This window comes from Cetorhinus maximus, chromosome 17 (genome assembly GCF_964194155.1).
Source record: "Cetorhinus maximus chromosome 17, sCetMax3.hap1.1, whole genome shotgun sequence".
NCBI classification, from domain to species: Eukaryota; Metazoa; Chordata; class Chondrichthyes; order Lamniformes; family Cetorhinidae; genus Cetorhinus; species Cetorhinus maximus.
In genome coordinates, this window is record NC_135895.1 from 70,733,958 (window position 1) to 70,756,335 (window position 22,378).

Below are 22,378 nucleotides of genomic sequence, written 5' to 3' on the forward strand. Positions count from 1 at the left end.
GAATGGATACTTCATTCAGTACATGTAAACAAAATGTCCAGGATGTTGCCCATCATGTCGTCGTGTTCAGTTTCCCTTTATGTTATCGAAGGTGGTCGAAATGTAGAGTCACCTGTTGTGTGTTTTAACTTGGATCTGAAGTGTGATTGCAGACCTGCATGGCTTTCCACAGTGTAGGCAAGGATGAATTGTCTGATATTGTTGGGACTGCCTGGTCTTTCTATCTTGCCATTTGTCCTTAGCAGCCCATGTAGAGTCATCTGTTGTGTGTTTTAACTTGGATCTGAAGTGTGATTGCAGACCTGCATGGCTTTCCACAGTGTAGGCAAGGATGAATTGTCTGATATTGTTGGGACTGCCTGGTCTTTCTATCTTGCCATTTGTCCTTAGCAGCCCATATTCTTGCTGTTTGAAGGAACCAACACCACTGCTTGAAATTGCTCCCAAGATCGTTCTTTCTTGTGCATTTTCTCCCAGTCTGTGGTGGAATTGTTTTAGTGTATTCTTTCACAGGATGTGGATGTCACTGGTTGAACCAGCATTTAGTGCCCAATCCTAATTGCCCTTAAGGTGGTGGTGAATTGCAGTCCAAGTGGTGTAGGTAAACCCACAGTGCTGTTAGAAAGGGAGTTCCAGGATTTTGACCCAGCGACAGTGAGGGAACAGTGATATATTTCTATGTCAGGATGGAGGGGAACTTCCAGGTTGTGGTGTTCCCATGCATCTGCTGCCCTTGCCCTCCCAGATGGTAGAGGTCGTGGGTTCGGAAGGTGCTATGGAAGGAGCCTTGGTGAGTTGCTGCTGTGCGTTTTGTAGATGGTAACACACTGCTACCATTGTGCGTCAGGCGGTGGAGGGAGTGACTATTTAAACTGGTGGATGGGGTGCCAATAAAGTGGGTTCCCTGGTCCTGGATGATGTCAAGTTTCTTGAGAGTTCTTGGAGCTGCACTCATTCAATCAATTGGAGCATATTCCATCACACTCATGACTTGTGTCTTGTAGATGATGGACAAGCTTTGGAAGTCAGGAAATGAATTACTTGCAGCAGAGTTCTCAGCCTCTGATCTGCTCTTGTAGCCACAGTATTTATATTGCTGGTCCAATTCAGTTTTTGGTCAATGGTAACTCCCAGGATGTTGATGGTTGGGGGGGGGTGGGGGTGGGGATGTTCAGCGTTGGTAATGTCATTGAATGTCAAGGGAAGATGTTTAGATTCTCTCTTGTTGGAATTTGTCATTGCCTAGCACTTGTATGTCATGAATGTAACTTTCCACTTATCAGCCCAAGCCTGAATGTTCTCCAGGTGTTACTGCATGTGAACAGTCTGTTTCATATCTGAGGAGTTGCAAATGTGCTGAACATTGTGCAATCATCAGCAAGGATCTCCACTTTGACCTTATGATGGAGGGAAGGTCATTGATAAGCAGCTGAAGATGGTTGGGCCTAGGACACTACTCTGAGGAGCTCCTGCAGCAATGTCCTGGGACTGAGATGATTGACCTCCAACAATTTGCTAGGGCTCCATGATACCACACTTGGTCAAATGCTGCCTTGATATCAAGGGCAGTCACTCTCACCTCACTTCTTGAGTTCATCTCTTTTGTCCATGTTTGGACCAAGGCTGTAATGAAGTCAGGCCCTGACGAACCCAAACTGTGCATCAATGAGCAGGTTATTGCTGAGTAAGTGCCACTTGATAGCACTGTCATTTTGGTGATGATCGAGTGTAGGCTGATGGAACGGTAATTGGTCGAGTTGGGTTTGTCCTGCGTTTTGAGGCAGGATATACCAGAGCAATTTTCCATATTGCCAGGTAGATTCCAGTGTTGTAATTGCACTTGAACAGCTTGGCTAGGGGTGCAGCAAGTTCTAGAGCACAGTACTATTGCCACATTTCCTGAGGTTTGCCTTCAAGGAGTACTTGAATCTTAATGTTAGCCTACCTCACGGGCAGTGTCCAAGTTGTGACTACATGACCGCCTTAAGGATTTTAACGTCAGTCATAAGCACTACATATTCACTTCATCTGAACTGGGCTCTGATGATGATTGCTTAAATTCCAGACAATTCTGCTCTCAGACGTATGTCATTGTTGGGCACTTTACCTTCCCATTTGATGCCCATGATGTTCTGAATGCAGCTCACGTGGTACCTGTTCAATTGCTTAATATGGCTGGAGTATGTCTCACAGGCATCTAAGGAGCGAAGATATTACCAGAGCTTTGTACACAGCAAGTTTTGTTGTAATAAAAACAAAAAATGCTGGAAAAACTAAGCAGGTCTGACAGCATCTGTGGAGAGAAAGACAGTTAACGTTTTGAGTCCATATGACTCTTCTTCAAAGCTTCTTCTGTCTTTCTCTCCACAGATACTGTCAGACCTGCTGAGTTTTTCCAGCATGTTTTGTTTTTGCTTCAGATTTCTGGGGATTGTGCTTCTACAGCCTTCAGGGTTACATCATTCATAATTATAGTAGGTGGGTGTATAGTCAGAATTTGGTGGTGGTTGGTGGAGTACCTCTGTCTTTCTTAAGCTGATGGTTAGCTCATAGTCATCAGCCACTTTTGAAAAACCGTCCATGATCCTTTGAAGGCCATGCTCACAGTGTGACATGAGGGCACAGTCATTGGCAAACAGCAATTCCCATATCATTATCTCTGATACCTTGGTTGAGGATTTCAATCATTGGAGGTTGAAGAAATTACCACCTTTCCTGAATTGGATGTATATCCCATCAACATTTCCATCAAATGTCCCAGAAAGCATGCCAGTAAAGAATATACCGAAGAGCACAGGGGCCATGACACACCCTTGCTTCATACCATTTGTTTTGCCAAAGGGGTCAGTGTATATGGCACTGTCTGCGACTTTGGCCATCATTCCATCGTGTAACTGCTGTATCAGATTTACAGGTCTATTAGGACATCCAAGTAAGACTTTCCACAAGGCCTCTCTATTTATATTTGCTGAAGAATGAAGATCAAGTTGCAAGTGCCTCTGCCTTTCCTGGACCCACTTTGACTTTCTGGCAGTACGCGTTCTGCTATGTGGCTTGCCATTCTATTGAATAGAACTTCTGCTAGAATCTTACCAGATATTACAAGCAGCGGGATTCCTCTGTGGTTGCCACACACAGATTTTTGTCCTTTTTCCTTTGTATAAGTGAACAGTCATGGCACCCTTGAACTCCTGAGGATTAATTTGTGATCCCACAATTTGTGATATAGTTGTGGAGTTTGTTGGCTAACTAGAGTCCCCCAGATTTGTGAATTTCTCCTGGGATCCCATTTGAGCCTGTAGTTTTCCTTGAGGGTGAGGTACGGTGGCTTTGTCAACCTCCATAACAGAGGGTTTCTTGTCCAGATTTTTACATTTGGGCCAGTTTGGAAGCTTACCTATAGCTGTCCCATTTACGGTGGATGGGCAGTTAAGCATGCCTTCAAAAGTGCACAGCCCAGCACTCTTTGATAATTGTCCTGTCTGTCAGGAGAGATTCCCCATTAGCGCTGAGAACAGATGAGTAGCTGCACGAGGGAGGACCATACACAGTCTTAAGGACTTTATCGATGTTCCCCATATCATGCTGATCAGCGTAGCCTTAAAGCTCTCTGGTTTGTTTGACCTCCCATGCCTCTTGCATCCTATGTAACTTCTGTTGCAGGCTCCTTTTGCTGTCCTGGAATTATCCCTTAGCAGTGGATGTATCTTTGTTCCCCAGCAATATTACACACGCTGCATCTTTGTTACTGTAGCAGTTTGTTTGTTCATTGAACTAATCTGAGTGGTTTCTTTTCTGCATTCCCAGGGCATCATTGGCAGCTTTCAGGACTGTTGATTTGATGGTTGACCATGCCACTTCACCATCATCACTTGGGTTTTCTTTGGAGAATAGCTTTCCTCAAGTCTGAATTGCTCGCAGCATTCTGTGGATGCCAGTTTCTGCACATTTAGCTTTCTTGAGGCGGGGGGCGTCTAGTGCTTGTTGGTCTCCTTTTTGGTGAGATAGTAAATTTCATCTTGGAGTGTAGCATTCTGTGGTCTGCAGAGCACTCCTCTCCTCTCATAACCATGGCGATCATAGAGTATTTTTTGTTGCTCTGTTGGGTGATGGTAAGTCAATCTAATGTCAGTGTTTAGATCTAGGGTGCATTCAAATGGTTTTTGTACTTTGCTTTCTGTCTATAGATGGTGTTGGCGATTGGCATATCCCAGCAGGGGAAAAAACCTCAGGAGAAGCATGCCATTCAAATGGATTCAAATACTATGCAGCATTCACCAAATAGTCCCGTTTCTGACCTTATAATACAAGGGCGGTCATTGACGAAGCAGTTGAAAATAGTTGGGCCTAGGAGCTACGCTAAAGCACTTCTGGAGCAATATCCTGGGATGTGATAATTGGCCTTCAACAACCCTAGCCATCTTTATGTCAGATATGATACCAGGCAATGGAGATTTTTCCATCTGATTCCCATTGACTTCAGTTTTACAAGGTCTTCTTGGTGCCACACAAAGCTGAGTGCTGTCTTGATGTCAAGGGCAGGCACTCACATTGCACTCCCTGGAACTCAGCTTTTGTGTCCATCTTTAGACTAAGACTGTGATGAGGTGTTGACCTGAGTGGTCCTGGTGTAATCCAGATTGAGCATTGATGGGCAGTTGTGTGAATGGTGAATAAGTGCTGTTTGAAAGAACTGTCGATAACTCCTTCCATCATTGGGGGAGGTGGTAGTGGAGTGGTGTTGTCACAGGACTAGTAACCCAGAGACCTAGGGTAATGCTCTGGGGACCTAGGTTCGAATCCCACCATGGTGGATGGTGGAATTTAAATTCAATAAAAATCTGAAATTAAAAGCCTGATCTTGACCATTGTCAATTGTTGTAAAAACCCATCCGGTTCACTATTGTCCTTTAGGGAAGGAAATCTGCTGCCTGTACCTGGTCTACATGCGACTCCAGACCTAGAACAATATGGTTGACTCTTAAATGGCCTTTGAAATGGCTGAGCAGAGGTGATGGCAGTGGTATACTGTCAGTAAGGAGTTTCCCTGGAAGTCCTCAATATCGACTCCAGACCCCATGAAGTCTCATGGCATAAGGACAAATGTGGGCAAGGAAACCTCCTGCTGAGCCATGCTGGGACCAGTGTCCTGGCGAATCGTATAACTAGGGTTGTAGATAGGGCTTTAAACTAATTAGTGGGGGGGAGGGGTTCAATTGAAGGGAAGTTTTAGAAAATCAAAAATAGACGAAAGAGCAGAGGTGCAAGGCAGTGAAGAGACGAACGATAATCATGTGTGACAGGAAGGGGCAGAAAATAAAAGCAGAAGAGTGCAGCAGAAATTAGAACCAGAATGAATTTTTTTTTATTATTCATTCATGGTATGTGGGCATCGCTGGCTAGGCCAGCATTTATTACCCAACCCTAATCGCCCTTGTTCAGACGGCAGTTAAGAGTCAACCACATTATTGCAGGTCTGGAGTCACATGTAGGCCAGACCAGGTAAGGACAGCATTAAACTTTTAATTCCAGACTTTTATTGAATTCAAATTCCACCATTTGCTGACGATACAAAAATAAGTGGGAGGGCATGTTGTGATGAGGATATAAGGAATCTGCAAGGGGATGTAGACAGGTTGAGTGAGTGGGCAAAAACCTGGCAGATAGAGTTTAATGTAGGAAAGTGTGAGGTCATGCACTTTGGTAGGAAGAATCAAAAGGCAGACTATTATTGAAATGGAGACAGACTCCAAAAAAGTGCCGCACAGAGGGACCTGGGTGTTCTTGTGCATGAAACACAAAAGGTTAGCATGCAGGTGCAGCAACTAATAATAAGGCAAATCGAATTTTGGCTTGTACTGCTAGGGCGTTGGAGCATTAAAATAGGGAAGCTTTGTTACAGCAGATTGTTGGTGAGGCCGCACCTGGAGTGCTGTGTATAGTTTTGCTTCCTGTATTTAAGGAAGGATATACTGGCATTGGAGACAGTTGAAAAGAGATTTACTAGGCTGATTCCTGGGATGAAGGGGTTGACTTATCAAGAATGGCTAAACAGGTTAGGCCTTTATTCATTAGAGTTTAGAAGAATGAGGGGTGATCTTATTGAAACATACAAAATTCTGAGGAGGCATGACAGGGTAGATGTTGAGAAGATGTTTCCACTAATGGGGGAATCTCGAACTAGGGGACATAATTACAGAATAAGGGGACACTCATTTAAAACTGAGATGCAAAGAAATTTCTCCTCTCAGAGGGTAGTGAATGTCTGGAATTCTCTACCCAGAGAGTTGTGGAGGCTAGATCACTGAAGGTATTTAAAAAGGATGTGTATAGATTTTTGAAATATTGGTGAGCTGAGGGCTGTGGCATGAAAGAGGAGTTGAAGCCTGCGGCAGATCAGCCATGATCTTCTTGAATGGCGGGGCAGGCTTGAGGGGCCAAATGGCCTACTCCTGCTCCTATTTCTTATGTTCTTATGGTTACACCACCGCCACCCCCCTCAGCTAATGAATCAGTACTCCTCCATGTTGAACACCACTTGGAGGAAGCACTGAAGGTGGCAAGGGAGCAGAATGTACTCTGGGTTGGGTATTTCAATGTCCATCGCCAAGAGTGACTTGGTAGCACCACTACAGACCGAGCTGGCTGATTCTTAAAGGACAAAGCTGCTAGACTGGGTCTATGGCAGGTGATAAGGGAAACCGGTGAGGGCATTGGTTCCTCGGAGGAGTGCAATCAGAGGCAGGTTTGCAGCACCACAGGCAGCTCTGCTGTACATGATGGGAGAAAGAAGAGGGGAAGGGCAGTAGTAATAGGGGATTCGTTGGTTAGGGGAACAGACAGGTGTTTCTGTGGCCGTAGAAGTGATTCCAGTATGGTATGTTGCCTCCCTGGTGCCAGGGTCAAGGATGTCACGGAGCGGCTGCAGGACATTCTTCTGGGGGAAGGTGATCAGCCAGAGGTCATGGTCTACGTTGGTACCAATGACTTAGGTAGGAAAGGGGATGGGGTCCTGAAAGCAGACTTTAGGGAGCAAAGCAAGACCTCCTAAAGCAGTAATCTCAGGATTACTCCAGTCCCACGTGCAAGCGAGTATAGAAATTGGAGAATTGTGCAAATAAACATGTGACTGGAAAGCTGGTGTAGGAGGGAGGGCATCAGGTTTCTGAGGTTCTGGGGAAGGTGCGACCTGTACAAGCTGGACGGTCTACACCAGAACAGGACTGGGACAAATATCCTCGCAGGGAGATTTGTTAGTGCTGTTTGGGGGTCGGGTATAAACTAGATTGGCAGGGGGCTGGGTAAGAGGGCAGATTCAAAGCAGGGAAAAGGAGATGGAGAATTAGACTCTGAAAGACAAGCAGCACAGGTTAAAAAATGTACAGCACAGGGATTTGGCAGTGTTAAAACGTATATATGTAAATGCAAGGAGCGTAGTAAATAAAGCCGATTGAGTTGAGGGCACAGATAGAGACATGGCAGCATGATATCATCGCTGTGATGAAAACTTGGCTTAGGGAGGGGCAAAAATGGCAGTTCAACATCCCTGGATATAGAGTTTTCAGGCAGGATAGGAAGGGGGATAAAAAAGGTGGGGCTGTAGCACTTTTGGTTAGAGAATCAATTACAGCTGTGAGGATGGATGATATACTAAATGAAGCATCAAATGAGGCCATAAGACCATAAGATGTAGGAGAAGAAGTAGGTCCATCGAGTCTGCTCCGCTATTCAAAGAGATCATGGCTGACTTGATAATCCTCAAGTTCCTGCCTTTTTCCCATAACCCTTGATTCCCTTACTGATTAAAAATCTGTCTATCTCAGCCTTGAATATACTTAACGACCCAACCTCTACATCCCTCTGTGGTAAAGAATTCCACAGACTCTCAACCCTCTGAGAGAAGAAATTCCTCCTCATCTCTGTTTTAAATGGGCAACCCCCTACTCTGAGATTATGCCCTCTGGTCCTAGACTCTCCCACAAGGGGAAACAACCTCTCAGCATCTACCTTGTCAAGCTCCCTAAGAATCTTATATGTTTCAATAAGGTCGCCTCTCATTCTTCTAGACTCCAATGAGTACAGGCCCAACCTACTCAACCTCTCCCCATAAGAAAATCCTTCCATACCCAAGATCAACCTAGTGAACCTTCTCTGGACTGCCTGCAATGCCAGTATATCTTTTCTTAGATCAGGGGACCAAAATTGTTCACAGTATTCTAGGTATGGCCTAACTAGTGCTTTGTATAGTTTTAGAAAGACTTCCATATCTTTATACTCCATTCCCTTTGAAATAAAGGCCAATGTTCCATTTTCCTCCCCTATTACCTGCTGAACTTGTATGTTAGCTTTTTGGGATTCATGCACAAGGACTCCCAAATCCCTCTGTGCTGCAGCCTTCTGCAGTCTTTCTCCATTTAAATAATATTCAGCTTCTCTATTCTTCCTGCCAAAGTGCATAACCTCACATTTTCCCACATTATATTCCATCTGCCAAGTTTTTGCCCATTCACTTAACCTGTCTATATCCCTCTGTAGACTCCTTGTGTCATCCTCACCACTTGCCTTCCTGCTAGTTTTGTGTCATCTGCAAATTTGGCGATAGTACATTCACTTCCCTCATCTAAGTCATTAATATACATTATAAATAATTGAGGCCCCAGCACTGATCTCTGTGGCACTTCACTAGTTACAGGTTGCCATCCTGAAACTGCTCCCCTTATCCCAACTTTCTGTCTTCTATTAGTTAGCCAATCCTCTATCCATGCTTAAATAATACCCCCAACACCATGGGCTCTTGTCTTATTAAGTAGCCTTATGTGTGGTATCTTATCGAACACCTTTTGGCAATCTAAATATATTACATCTACTGGTTCCCCTTTATCTATTCTGCTTGTTACCTTCTCAAAGAATTCAAATAAGTTTGTTAGGTATGATTTCCCCTTCGTGAAGCCATGCTGACTCTGCTTGACTAGATTATGTATTTCTAAATGCTTTGCTATTACATCCTTTAAAATAGACTCCAACATTTTCCCAACGACAGATATTAAGCTAACTGGCCTATAGTTACCTGTTTTTTGTCTCGCTCCCTTTTTGAATAAGGGTGTTACTTTGGCTGTTCTCCAATCCTCTGGGACTTTTCCAGAATCTACCAGTGCATCCACTATCCCTGTAGCCACTTCCTTTAATATCCTAGGATGCAACCCATCATGTCCAGGTGACTTATCGGCCTTTAGCCCCATTAACTTCCCTAGTACTTTTTCTCTCGTGATAGTTATTGTATTTATTTCCTCCCCCCACTTTTGCCCCTTGATTATTTAGTATTTTTGGAATGCTATTAGTATCTTCTATCATGAAGACTGAAGCAAAGTATTTAATCAACTCCTCTGCCATTTCCTGGTTCCCCTTTATTATTTCCCCAGCCTCATTCTCTAAGGGGCCTATATGCACTTTGGCCTCTCTCTTCCTTTTTATACATTTAAAGGAGCTCTTGCTGTCCATTTTTATATTACTTGCTAGTTTACCCTCGAAGTTTATTTTCTCCCTCATTATTTTTTTGGTCATCTTTTGTATATATGGGCTATATGGCCATATGGGTTGAGCTCAGAAATAAAAAAGGGGACAGCCACACTGCGAGGAGTGTACTATAGACCCCCAAATAGTGGCAGGGAGTTAGAAGAGCAAATATATAGACAGATTTCTGAGTGCAATAACAATAGGGCAGTAATTGTTGGGGATTTCAACTACCCAAATATCAATTGGGATGTGAACAGTGTGAAGGGCACAAAGGGCATAAAATTCTTGAACTGCATTCAAGAGAACTTTTTTTGCCAGCACATAACAAGCCTGATAAGAAGGGGTGCAATTCTAGGTTTAGTCTTAGGAAATTAAGCTGGACAAGTGGATGAAGTAGCAGCAGGGAACCATTTTGGAGATAGTGACCATAATATAGTTAGATTTAGCATCATTTTAGAAAAGGGCAAAGATGGAACAGGAGTAAAAGTTCTAAATTGGGGGAAGACATTTTTACAAAGCTGAGAGGTGAGCTGGTGAGAGTGGACTGGACACAGATATTAGAAGGAAAAACTGTGTCAAATCAGTGGGAGGCATTCAAAGACTAGGTTCTACGGGCACAGTGTAGAGATGTCCCCATTTAAAAAAAAAAGGGTGGTACTGCCAAACCTAGAGCCCCTGGTTAACCAGAAGCAGAAAAAGAAAACTTGTGACCGTCACAAAAGACTTAATACTGTTGAAGGCCTAGAGGACTATAGAAAGTACAGGGGTGAAGTAAAAATGGAGATTAGGAAAGCAAGTAGGGGATACGAAAAAATATTAGCAGGTAAAATCAAGGGAAACCCAAAGATCTTTTACCAGTACATTAAGAGCAAGAGAATAACTAAGGAAAAAGTAGGGCCTATCAGAGTTGTACATGGTAACTTGTGGGTTGATGCAGAAGATGTGGGCAGGTCCTCAATGAGCACTATGTCTCTGTTTTCACTAAGAAGAGGGATGATGCAGACATTCTGAGGAGCGTGAAATATTAGATACAATGAGAATAGTGAGAGAGGAAGTACTGGAGGAACTGGCATCCTTGAAGGTGAGTAAATCACCAAGGCCAGATGGATTGTATCCCAGGCTGTTAAAGGAAACCAGGGAGGATATAGTGGATGCTCTGAGGATCATTTTCCAATCCTCACTAGATACAGGTGAGATCCCAGAGGATTGAAGGTCTGTGAATTTTGTACCGTTATTTAAAAAGGATGCAAGTGATAGGCCAGACTTCGGTGGTGGGCAAATTATTAGAAACAATCTGAGACAGGATAAACTGTCACTTCGAAAGGCACGGATTGATCAGGTATAGGCAGCATGGCTTTGTTAGGGGAAGATTGTGTATTACTAACTTAATAGAATTTTTTGAGGAAGTAACAAGGGGGATTGATGAGGGTAGTGCAGTGGATGTTGCCTACATGAATTTCAGTAAGGCATTTGGCACGGTCCCACATGGCAGACTGGTCAGGAAAGTGAAATCTCATGGGATATAGGGGAAGGTGACAGGTTGGATCCAAAATTGGCTCAGTGACAGGAAACAAAGGGTAATGGTCCAACAACTCATTGATACCAATGCCCATCCAGGATTCTCCACCCCTTCCGGTCCCTCTGACCCCACCCCATCTTCTAATCCCAGCCTTTGCCGTGTATTCGCCATACCCTCTGATGTTCCCCTCTCTGATGCTGAACGTTCAGTACTCAGCAAAGGGCTCAGTTTCAAACCCTTACACCCTTACCTCATGGATTCTGGGCTCGGCATGATGCTGAACTCTTCTTCCACCGCCTTCGTCTCCGTGCTCACCTCTTTGGGCAGGAGTCCTCCCCCTGTTCAACGGATCCTTTCATCTGCTTCCAATATTCTCCCTCTACCTGGACCCCTCCCTCTGGCCTCTTACCTGCAGTGGTCTTTTCATTGAGTACTGTCGGCTTGTCATCAGCCGTCTCAATTTCTCTGCTCCTCTCACCCACTCAAACCCGTCTTCTTCTGAACTTGCTGCACTCCGTTCTCTCAGGTCCAACCCTGACTTTGTTATCAAACCTGCCGACAAGGGTGGTGCTGTTGTTGTCTGGTGTACTGATCCATACCTTGCAGAGGCTGAGCGCCAATTCTCAGACACTTCCTCCTACCTCCCCCGGACCATGACCCCACCATCGAACATCAAGCCATTGTGTCCAGGACTGTCATTGACCACATCTCCTCTGGAGATCTTCCCTCCACAGGTTCCAACCTCATAGTCTCCCAACCTCAAACAGCCCACTTCTACTTCCTCCCCAAAATCCACGAACAGGACTATCCTGGTAGACTGGCTGTGTCAGCCTGTTTCTGCCCCACGGAACTAATTTCTTCCTATCTTGTCTCCGTTCTTTCTCCCCTTATCCAGTCTCTTCCCGCCTACATCGCAATTCCTCTGATGCCCTACGTCATATCAACAATTTCCAGTTCCCTGGTCCTAACTGCCTCCTCTTCACCATGGACCTCAAATCCCTCTACACCTCCATTCCCCACCAGGATGGTCTGAGGGCTCTCCCCTTCTTCCTCGAACAGAGGCCCGAACAGTCCCCATCCACCACTACTCTCCTCCGTCTGGCTCAACTTGTTCTCTCACTGAACAATTTCTTCTTAAACTTGTCTCATTTCCTCCAAATAAAAGCTGCAGCTATGGGTACCTGCATGGGCCCCAGTTATTCCTGTCTCTTTATGGGGCATGTGGAACATTCCTTGTTCCAGTCTTACTCAGGCCCCATCCCACAACTCTTTATTTTGGTACATCGATGACTGTTTCGGTGCCGCTTCATGCTCTTGTCTGAACCTGGAAAAATTGATCAATTTTGCTTCCAATTTCCATCCCTCCATCACATTCACATGGTCCATCTCCGACTCTTCCCTTCCCTTCCTTGACTTCTCTGTCTCAATTTCTGGCGATAGACTGTCCACCAATATTCATTACAAGCCCACCGACTCCCACAGCTACCTCGACTACAGCTCCTCTCACCCTGCTTCCAATAGGGAATCCATCCCATTCTCTCAGTTCCTTTGCCTCTGACGCATCTGTTCCGATGATGCCTCTTTCCAAACAGTGCTTCTGATATGTCTTCCTTCTTTCACTGTGGTTGACAGGGCCCTCAACCATCTCCGACCCATCTCCCATGCCTCTGCTCTCTCACTTTCCTCTCCCTCTCACAACCATGATAGGTTCCTCCTTGTCTTTACTTTTCACCCCACCAGCCTCCGCATTCAAAGGATCATTCTCCGCCATTTCCGCCAACTCCAGCATAATGCCACCATCAAACACATCTTCCCTTCACCCCGCCCCGTCGGCATTCCATAGGGACTGTTCCCTCCATCCCAGAGACCCTGGTCCACTCCTCCGTCACCCCTGACACCTCATCCCCCTCCCACAGCACCTTCCCATGCAATCGCAGAAGGCGCAATACCTACACCTTCACCTCCTCCCTCCTCACCATCCAAGGGCCCAAACACTCCTTTCAAGTGAAGCAGCACTTCATTTGCACCTCCTTGATTTTGGCCTACTGCATTCGCTGCTCCCAATGCGGTCCCCTCTACATTGGAGAGACCAAACGCAGACTGGGTGACCGCTTTGCGGAACACCTTTGGTATGTCCGCAAGCATGACCCAGACCTTCCTGTTGCTTGCCATTTCAACACACCATCCTGCTCTCATGCCCATGTGTCCATCCTTGGCCTGCTGCAATGTTCCAGTGAAGCCCAACACAAACTGGAGGCACAGCACCTCATCTTCCGATTAGGCACTTTACAGCCTGCTGGACTTAACACTGAGTTCAACACCTTCAGATCATGAACTCTCTCCTCCATCCTCATCCCCTTTTTTATCCCTTTTTACAATATTCATTGTTATTTTTTAATTTTTATTTTTTATCCACTTATTTTTATTTATTTTCATTTTTATTCATTGTTTTATCCTATTTTCGATCTTTTTTCCCACCACTGTACCCTCCCCCCACCACACCCTCACTAAGGCCATCTGTCACTTGTTCATTTTATTCTTTCCAGAGTGCTTACCTTGTCTTGCTATTATCACATTCTGCTTTCGTATCTTAATGCCACCATCAGCACCTCCTATAGCCAGTACCACTACCATTAACACCCCTTTGTCCTTTTGTTCATGACATCTTTGTCATTCTCTCCTTTGTCCCCACCTATCCAGCTTCACTTGCTCCACTCCCTTTAAAGAGTATAAACTTCATCACATTTTTACTTCTCTTTAGTTCTGAAGAAGTCATACCGACTCGAAATGTTAACTCTGTTTTCTCTCCACAGATGCTGTTAGACCTGCTGAGTTTTGTTCAGCATTTTCTGTTTTTGTTTCAGATTTGCAGCATCTGCAGTATTTTGTTTGTATCTAAAGGGCAATGGTCGATGGATGTTTTTGCGAATTGAATACAGTTTCCAGCGGCGTTCCACAAGGTTCAGTGTTAGAGCCCTTGCTGTTTGTTGTATATATTATAGATTTAGACTTAAATGTGGGAGGCATGATTGAGAAATTTGCAGATGACACAAAAATTGGCTGTGTAGTTGATAGTGAAGAGGATAACTGTCGACTCCAGAATTATATCAATGGTTTGGTCAAGTGGGGGGAGAAGTGGCAAATGGAATTCAATCCGGAAAAGTGTGAGGTAATGCATTTGGGGAGGGCAAACAAAGCAAGGGAATACTCAATAAACGGTAAGTTTTTGAGAGGGTTGAGGAAGTGAGAGAGCTAGGAATGCATGACCACAGGTTCTTGAAGATGGCAGGACAGGTGGACAAGGTGGTCAGGAAAGCATATGGAATGTTTTCCTTTATTGGGCGAGGTATTGAATACAAAAGCAGGATGTAATGATGGAATTGTATAAAATGCTGGTTAGGTCATAGTTGGAATTTTATGTACAGTTCTGGTCACTGCATTACAGGAAAGACATAATTGCTCTGGAGAGAGTGTAGAGGAGATTTGCAAGAATGTTTCCAGGGCTTGAAAATTGCAGCTATGAGGGGAGATTGGATAGACTAGGGCTATTTCCCTTAGAACAGGGGAGGCTAAGGGGTGACCTAATTGAGGTGTACAAAATCATGAGGGGCTTAGATAGGGTAGACAGGAAAGACTTGTTTCCCCTAGCTGAGGGGTCCATTACTGGGGGGACAGATTTAAGTTGATTGGTAGAAGGATTAGAGGGGCCATGAGGAAAAACTTTTTCACCCAGGGCATCTGGAATTCACTGCCTGAGTTGGTGGTTGAGGGTGAAATGCTCAACTCATTTAAAAAGTAACTGGATCTGCACCTGAAGTGCTGTAACCTGCAAGGCTACAGACCAGGTGTTGGAAAGTGGGATCAAAATGAGCGACTAGTTTCTTTTTTCTTCTTTTGGCTGGCGCAGACACGATGGGCTGAATGGCCTCTTTCTGCACTGTAACTTTTCTATGGTTTCTAATATATCCAGTACTGTGTCATAGCCATACTCATCATTGTTTTCTTGTTTGTACAATTTTAAATCTCCTGCTTTACTCTTTTTTTTTTTTTATGATGTCTTTCTTGCCTTGGATTCCCGAAGCTCCTTAGTCATTCTCTTGGCACCTTCGAAACTTTTGATTTCCTTTTGCTTCTGTTGACCCTGCTCACTTCTTGTATGTTTCTCTCTTATGATTGTACGTGAGTTTCTCTTTTTGTCTACTGCAATTGTCTTTGTAAATAAAGACTGCTTCCTTTTCTCAATTTCTCATTAAAAAAAGGTTGTGGAAACACTACTGGGAGGTGGGGCTCTTTAATGCTGTAATATCAGTTTACAACTAAATCAAAGACAAAATTTTAGATCGGGGATAAGCTGAGATCACTTTAGCTGGTTTGTCAAGGAAGTGTGTCAAGTTGTAACCTAATTAAGGATCGCAAAAGTCAACCAGTTAAATATTTTATCTGTAGGCCTTTTGAAATCCTCAGCACAGGTAGGATGAAAATTTATTATTTTAAAAAAAAAAAATAGGTATATTTGTTTTTTTCCCCTTGTGACTTTTTGATAATTGTGTAATAATTTTCATGCTCCCCAATCTTAATTTCAGGGATATCTCATTTTTATGTGATGCTGTATATTCCAAATGCTCTGAGCAGTCCGTACCTCCTGTATCAACAACCATGGACAAGAGTGCTGTTCGGGCTCAACTTGTAAAGCAACCTGTCATAGTAAGTTATAGATTTTGAAAAACTGGATGGTTTGGTTTGGTATGCTTTACTTCCAGTCAACAGTATTTAAATATCTTGGGCACAATGCGGCACTGATGTGACTTTAGTTCAATTTTGGATTTCTCAAATAAAATTTCCTGATATGAGAAACAAAATTTAGTTTTGAGGCCTTTACTTGTAATACATGTTACTACATAAAAGAAGGGCTATCACCATCAGGACTCAGTTAAAAGAAGGAATCCTCCCATCCTGAGCTCTTTGAAAGACACCTATAAAAAGGTTACTGGAGTGTTGATACCATCCTGGGAATGAGTTTTTTGTGAAGATAAAACTCATTTTCAAGCATCACTACTGCATTATTGTACTTCAGCATTTTCTTCTCAAGCAACTTCACTTTAAAGCAGTCAATCTCCTACCAATATTTACCAAGAAACGTAAGTCTCACCTGATTGAGCAAGGTTCTATTCAGAAGCCATGAAACAAATGCAGCATCCAATACACCAGCTGAACACAGCATGCGCCTAAACAATTATCAAGTATATTCCTGGAATGCTGAAGCTGTTTTTCGGGTACCTATATAGATCTCAGGGGTCCAGGAATAAGAACCATTGTATTGTGCTGTATGTTTCAGCAGGTTAAGAAGATTAAGAACTGATTCATGTACAAATTATGTTCCAGTTTGAAGTTGTTTCAGATTTTTGTCGTTTTGTCTGAGTCTAATGCCTAGGGGAGGGCCAAAATCATTCAATTCAAATACAAATATCTTGGGGATTTGTTCAACTATGTGTTTGGTTAGCAGCTTCACTTCACATCTCTTTCAGACCTTACGCAGTTGGTGGAACTCATTATAAGTAAAGCTGATGAATTAATGTGTCTCAGTGGCAGAAATTTGCAAGGCAAGGATCTTGCTATGATACCATTCGGTTGAGATATCCTGTGATGTCTCTGAACACACAACTGAGCAATTAATGCTTTCAGCTCATAGTGCCGACACTGAGAACTATTGTGCTGAATTTTAGGGCAGAATTTTGAGTTTGGTGGGTGGGTGCGGCCGGCGGGTCCAGGGGTGGCTGGGAAACAGGCCCCTGACTGCGATTTCACACTGGCGGGCCAATTAAGGCCCGCCCATCATGAAACGCAGCTCCTCACTGGAAGGGTGCCAGTGAAGAAGACATCTTCGGTGTTGTGAACAGGAAATTATGGCTTCCAGTGTGGCTGCAGACGACAGGCGGGTGGGCAGGTCGGGTGGGCGCTGGCCCCCCCACTCCGGTTTTCTGATGAGTGCCTTGCGGTCCTCCTGGAGGAGGTGGCTGCCAGGAGGGACATCCTTGTCCCCATGGATGGAAGGAGGAGGCCTTGCCACCTCTCAAAAAGAGCTTGAAAGGAGGTGGCAGCACTGGTCAGCAGCCATGAAGTTGTGTGGTCCAGTGTCACAACAGGTTTAACACTCGGCTGCACTTAGGGAGGGCGAGTACCATGTTGGCACAATGAAGTGTTAAGGCCTGGCTGTTTTCCCCCCACCCACCCCGGTGGAGCTCAAGGGTGTTAGAGTCTGCGTGCCAACCATCAATGACGCCGGAGCTGGCCAAAGGGGTGATCCCTGGCTGCTTGGATTGAGTGCCTTGCGGCTCGAGGGCCACGACTTGGATGTGCCCTACAAGGTGCTCCTTAGGTGGGGTTGGAAAGGCTGTAATGGCGCTGCAGGTAGAGAGTGGACTAATCAATGCTCCTCTGTCCTTTCAGGAGAATACGGCCCATAACAATATTGAAAGACCAGCGGAGGCCGCCAAAACCTCCTAATCCTAACCAGATATGAGCAGGATGCCTTGGAGCTGGAAAGGATGGGGTGCGCAGAGGTTTGGATGGTGCAAACATTCTTGTGCAGACTCATCATTGATGAGAGCCTCAAAACTGGATACTCCATTGATCATTGAAAGACGATGGCACCATGATGCAGATCTCCATGGTCTCCCCAGGGTGCCTGGCATGCACAGTGACAGTGTGATGACTTAAACAAATGACATGTTGTTGTTCTCCCTTAGATTTGCCACCATGCACTCAAGCGCAGGACCCCGAAGAGCCACCCCTGACGCCAGAGGACCGCCAGGCTCTAGATACACCTGCGTCACACTCGTTCTCTGTACCAGGCACCAGCGCAGATACCAGCACTTCGGCGGGCATTAGATCAGCGGCTAGAATGTCAGTGCACAGCGGTGAGGGCACTTCGCAATCGCTTGAGGTGCCGGCGGAGGTAGAGAGTGCCCAGGGCGCCGGCAATTGAAGGACAACTGGAGACCAGAACAATGCCAAGTCGAAGGCAGTAATGAGCCTCTGCAGTCGTCCATTAGGCGGCAGATGCTGGATGTGCAGCGAGATGTGTGGGAGGATCTGGTGGAGATCCATGAGGTTATGCGTGCCATGGCCTCCATTATGGAGGACTCCATGCGGAGCATCAGCACTGCGTACACCCTCATGGCCGAGTGCACTGCCTCCTCCATTGAGAGAGTGCTGACTGTCATGGAGGAGCAGATCCAGGAACAGAATCAGGGGTTCATGGGGGTTGCGCTCGGACCTGCAAGTCCTCACACAGGTACTGACCTCAGGTGGCTAGTGTCAGTGTGGGAAATGGGTGAGGCACCCAGTATCCCAGCTAGGTGCCCGTCCATCAATGGCGAGCAGGGAGGTCCAGAGCGACCTCATGTTGGCACATGAGCTGCCTGTCATCTCTGCGGGCTCCTCTCAGGGCACTCTGGATGACAGCAGCAGCAGCTACTCCGTCCCTCTGCTAGTGACCGTGGCATCTGATGAAGCTGCGGCAACTGGGGAGATGCCAGCTGTGGCACAGGCTGCTCCCTCTCAGGCGAGGCCAGCATAGGCTCCACTAGCCAGAGGACAACTGCCAAGGTCATCAAGGCCAACAGGAAGACAGAGTCAGCAGGCTGCCTCCAATGCTGCTGCCAGCGAGGGGGGAGCACAAAGACATAGCATTCGCAAACATAAGTTTAAGGCACCATGAGCACAAGAGGGACTGGTCACGGGTGATCTACTGTTGTGCGATGTTTTAGTTATGTGTACTGGTCTGGGGTTGAAGATGAGAAAAGGTTCTGTTAATTTGTTTGGACTGTCAAAATTAGATCAATTTTCTTTTGTCGTAATGGCCTGAGTATGCTTCACCATTTTTGTTTGATGTGGTGCAGGGTACCCCAGAATGTAATGCTGGACGTAAGTGGCTCTAAATTTTATTGCACAGGCACTGAGTGGACTTTGGGGTCAAAGGAAAGGGTCATTTCAGACATCCGGGATGGAGGCGGCAGCCCTGGCATGAGGTGGTAGCGCTTATTTAGGAGCCTAGCTGAAAGAGCATTGGATCAAGACGGCCCTGGTTTCCCTTCCTCCCTGGAGGTTACAGAGATCTGCCTCCATGCCCTCAGCGTTCTCCTCACTGTGCTCCTCTTGTGACTCACTACTGGATTCATCATCTGTTGCCTGTGGAGCTGCATCAAGATCCTCTTCCTCCAGTGGGTCCCCCTTTGCCAGTACCAGATTGTGGAGAGTGCTGTATGCGACCACGATCAGTGACACCCACTCTGGGGGGCATTGTAATGCTCCACCTGAACGGTCCAGGAATCTGAAGTGAATCTTCAGAAGACCTATGGTTCTCTCTATCACCGCCGTTATGGAGGCATGGCTCCTGTTATACTGCTGCTCTGCCTCTGTTCTTGGGTGGTGGACAGACGTCATAAGCCACCTTGTCACCCAGCAGCCATCTATCCAGTCGGGCTGGAAAACTGAAGAGCCTCAGAGTCTGGGACTGTCTTAGGATGTACGTGCCATGGGTGCTGCCAGGGTACCTTGCACAGACTTGCAGAATATGCATCTTCTGGTTACGCACTATCTGCATGTTCATGGAGTGGAAGCCCTTCCTGTTAACGAAGGCACCTGGCTGACCCGCTGGCGTCTTGATGGCCACATGTGTGCAATTGAATGCACCCTGGATGCGGGGCAACCTAGCAATTGCTGCAAAGCCTCTGGCTTGTTCAGCCTGGCTGGCCTTGTCCATACAGAAATGAATGAAAGTCAATATCTGCCTGAACAGAGCTTCTGTCACCAGCTTCACGCAACTATGGACAGCTGATTGGGAGACTCCACACAGATCCCTCACTGAGCCCTGGAAAGAGCCAGATGCATAGAGGCTGAGGGCCACTGTGACCTTCAGAGCCGCTGGCATGGGGTGCCCACCCAAGGAGGTGGTCTCAGTCCCAATCATCTGACAAATGGAGGTCACCCTCTCCCTTGAGAGGCGGAGCCTCCTTCGGCATTGCACCTTGGACATATTGAGGTAGTTGCTTCGCCGCCTGTAAACCCTGGCAGCAGGATAGCGGTGTCTTCTGTGGCCCCTAATGCCTTGGACTACCTGGTGGCTCCTTGCCCCTTGTGCCTGCATCTCTCCTCCCAAAGGTCACTCCCCTGCAAGCTGCAACCTGGCCTCCTCTCTCTTCTGCCCCTCCCTCCTCCGAGGAGATCCCTCCAGTGGAGACCACAATCCCAATTACCAGGGTTACAGAAGGCTGCCTGATACCTGGAAGGGTCCACGTGGTCTGAATCCTCCGGGGTCCTTAGAGCCACCAAGGAGGCTTGAAAGGAAGCCTGGAAATGCTAAGAATGAAGCCCCAAACAGAGATGAAGCTGCCAAGCAACAATAAGTCACCAGCAGCAAACAATCTACCAAACTACTCACTACTCACAATGGAAATGCTGCTGACCCTTTTTATCCTGCCCATAGATGAGGTTTTGCAAATTGTTGACTGGCTGCCTGCCCGTTTTGCCTGTGCGATGAGCACGAAATCATACGGGCAATGTAAAATCGGTGTCAGTTGCCTTTTTAATGGCCTTAACTGGCCTCTTAATTAATGGCGGGTGCAGCTCGGACTCCCGCTCCTGCTCTCGCCCACCAATCAAAATGTCGCGCAAGTGCGCGATGACGTCGGGATGCTCACCCAGTGTCATCACATGCTATTTTATGCTCGAGTGGGTCAAGTGCACGCAGGATTGTGTGGGTTTGGGAATGAATGAGGGAGTTAAAACCAGGGAAATTGACAGCATGCCAGGAAGCTGACTGCAATGACCTGACTTCCACATTTAACTGCAATGTGTGAGGCTTACTGCGGGCAACCCCCTCGGGAGAGGAGGATTGTCAATTTCAATATTTATTGTTGACCCTCTAGTTAGCCTGGCAGTGAAGGATAGAACTGGAGCCTCATCTTTACACACTTATAGGCTTTTATGTACAGAGACAAACATTACAAACGAGCACCTTCAAACTCAAACAACGCAGTTTTCATTAACACAAGTTAATGCTTAACACCTGAAAACAATTAAACACCCAATTAAAATGCAATTAACATTAATCACTCAATTACAGCGATCTTTACAATTTAACTGAGTCCATTGGTTTTCTGGGCTGCTTCAAACTCACCTGTGAAAGCAAGGGAAGAACAGCAACAACTGAGGGGACTCAAGACTTGACAGGGAAATTTGTCAATAAGTATTGAAACCTCATAGCTGCTAGCTTGTGCTGAGAGGTTACTTTCACATCTTTGGAGATTACTTTGACATGTTTGGAGGTTACTTGACAATTTTGGGGGTTTGCTCTGTAAGATCGGCATGGGGCCACTTAAAATGTTTTACTCTGTAGCTCAGTTAAGGAGCAAGATAACCAGGAGCAGCACCAGCAGGAGGAGGAACAAGAGCAGCAACGCCCTCCCAACTGCTAGCTCTGTCTCCACCATCTGCTTTTGCTCACCTTTGATGTGTTAGACAGCAGGTGAAAACCCAACTATGAGCCATACTGGTCACACTGAAGTGCAAATATCTGAGCAAGTGCATGGTCTGCTTGTGTTCTGCAATGTTGCATCCTCAGAAGTATTGACCTCTGTGGGGTCATTGTCGTCCTTCTGCACCACTTCCTCCAGGATATTTGAAGACCCTGTGGGAGATGAAAGACTTGAATTAGAATTGTCAAGTTAAGGATATTTTAAGTGCACATGACCATTTTTCAAAAGAACATAAGAAATAGGAGCAGGCATAGGCCATTTAGCCCCTAGAGCCTTTGCGCCATCATTCAATAAGATCATGGCTGATATGACTTGGCCTCAACTCCACTTTTTGGCCTGACCCCCATAGCCCTTGGCTCCTCTATAATTCAATAACCTGTCCACCTCAACCTTGAATTTTCAATGACTCAGCCTTTGCAGCTCCCTGGGTAAGAATTCCAAAAGTTCAAGACCCCCTGAGAGAAGAGAGTCCTTCCCATCTCCATCGTAAATGGGTGACCCCTTTTCCTGAAACTATGCCCTCTAGTTCTCGATTGAGGGGATTATCTCAGCTTGTAACCTGTTAAGCTCCCTTAGGATGTTAAACATTTCAGTAAGATGCCTCTCCTTCATGTTCTGTACTTTCTTCTCCTGTATGAAAGGAAAGAGATGCATGAATGAGAGTAATGACATGCGTTAAATGGTTGGTTGGAGAGCACTTGCTGAGGGTGACTATGAAGAAGAGGAATGACATTCCACAAAGATCATCGTGTCAGTGGTGAATGAACAGATTAGGGATGTGAGAAAGTGCACAGACAGGGAGGGAAAG

At 45.8% G+C, this 22,378-nt stretch overlaps 1 protein-coding gene across 1 annotated transcript in view; it reads left to right on the forward strand.

Annotated features, from left to right (window-relative positions):
• axdnd1 (axonemal dynein light chain domain containing 1) overlaps positions 1 to 22,378 on the forward strand; it is a 248,778-nt gene that overhangs the window by 26,009 nt on the left and 200,391 nt on the right. Inside the window, exon 6 of the mRNA XM_078561454.1 lies at positions 15,616 to 15,736. Within this exon, the coding sequence (XP_078417580.1) occupies positions 15,616 to 15,736 (121 nt within the window). The remainder of the gene's footprint in view (positions 1 to 15,615; positions 15,737 to 22,378) is intronic.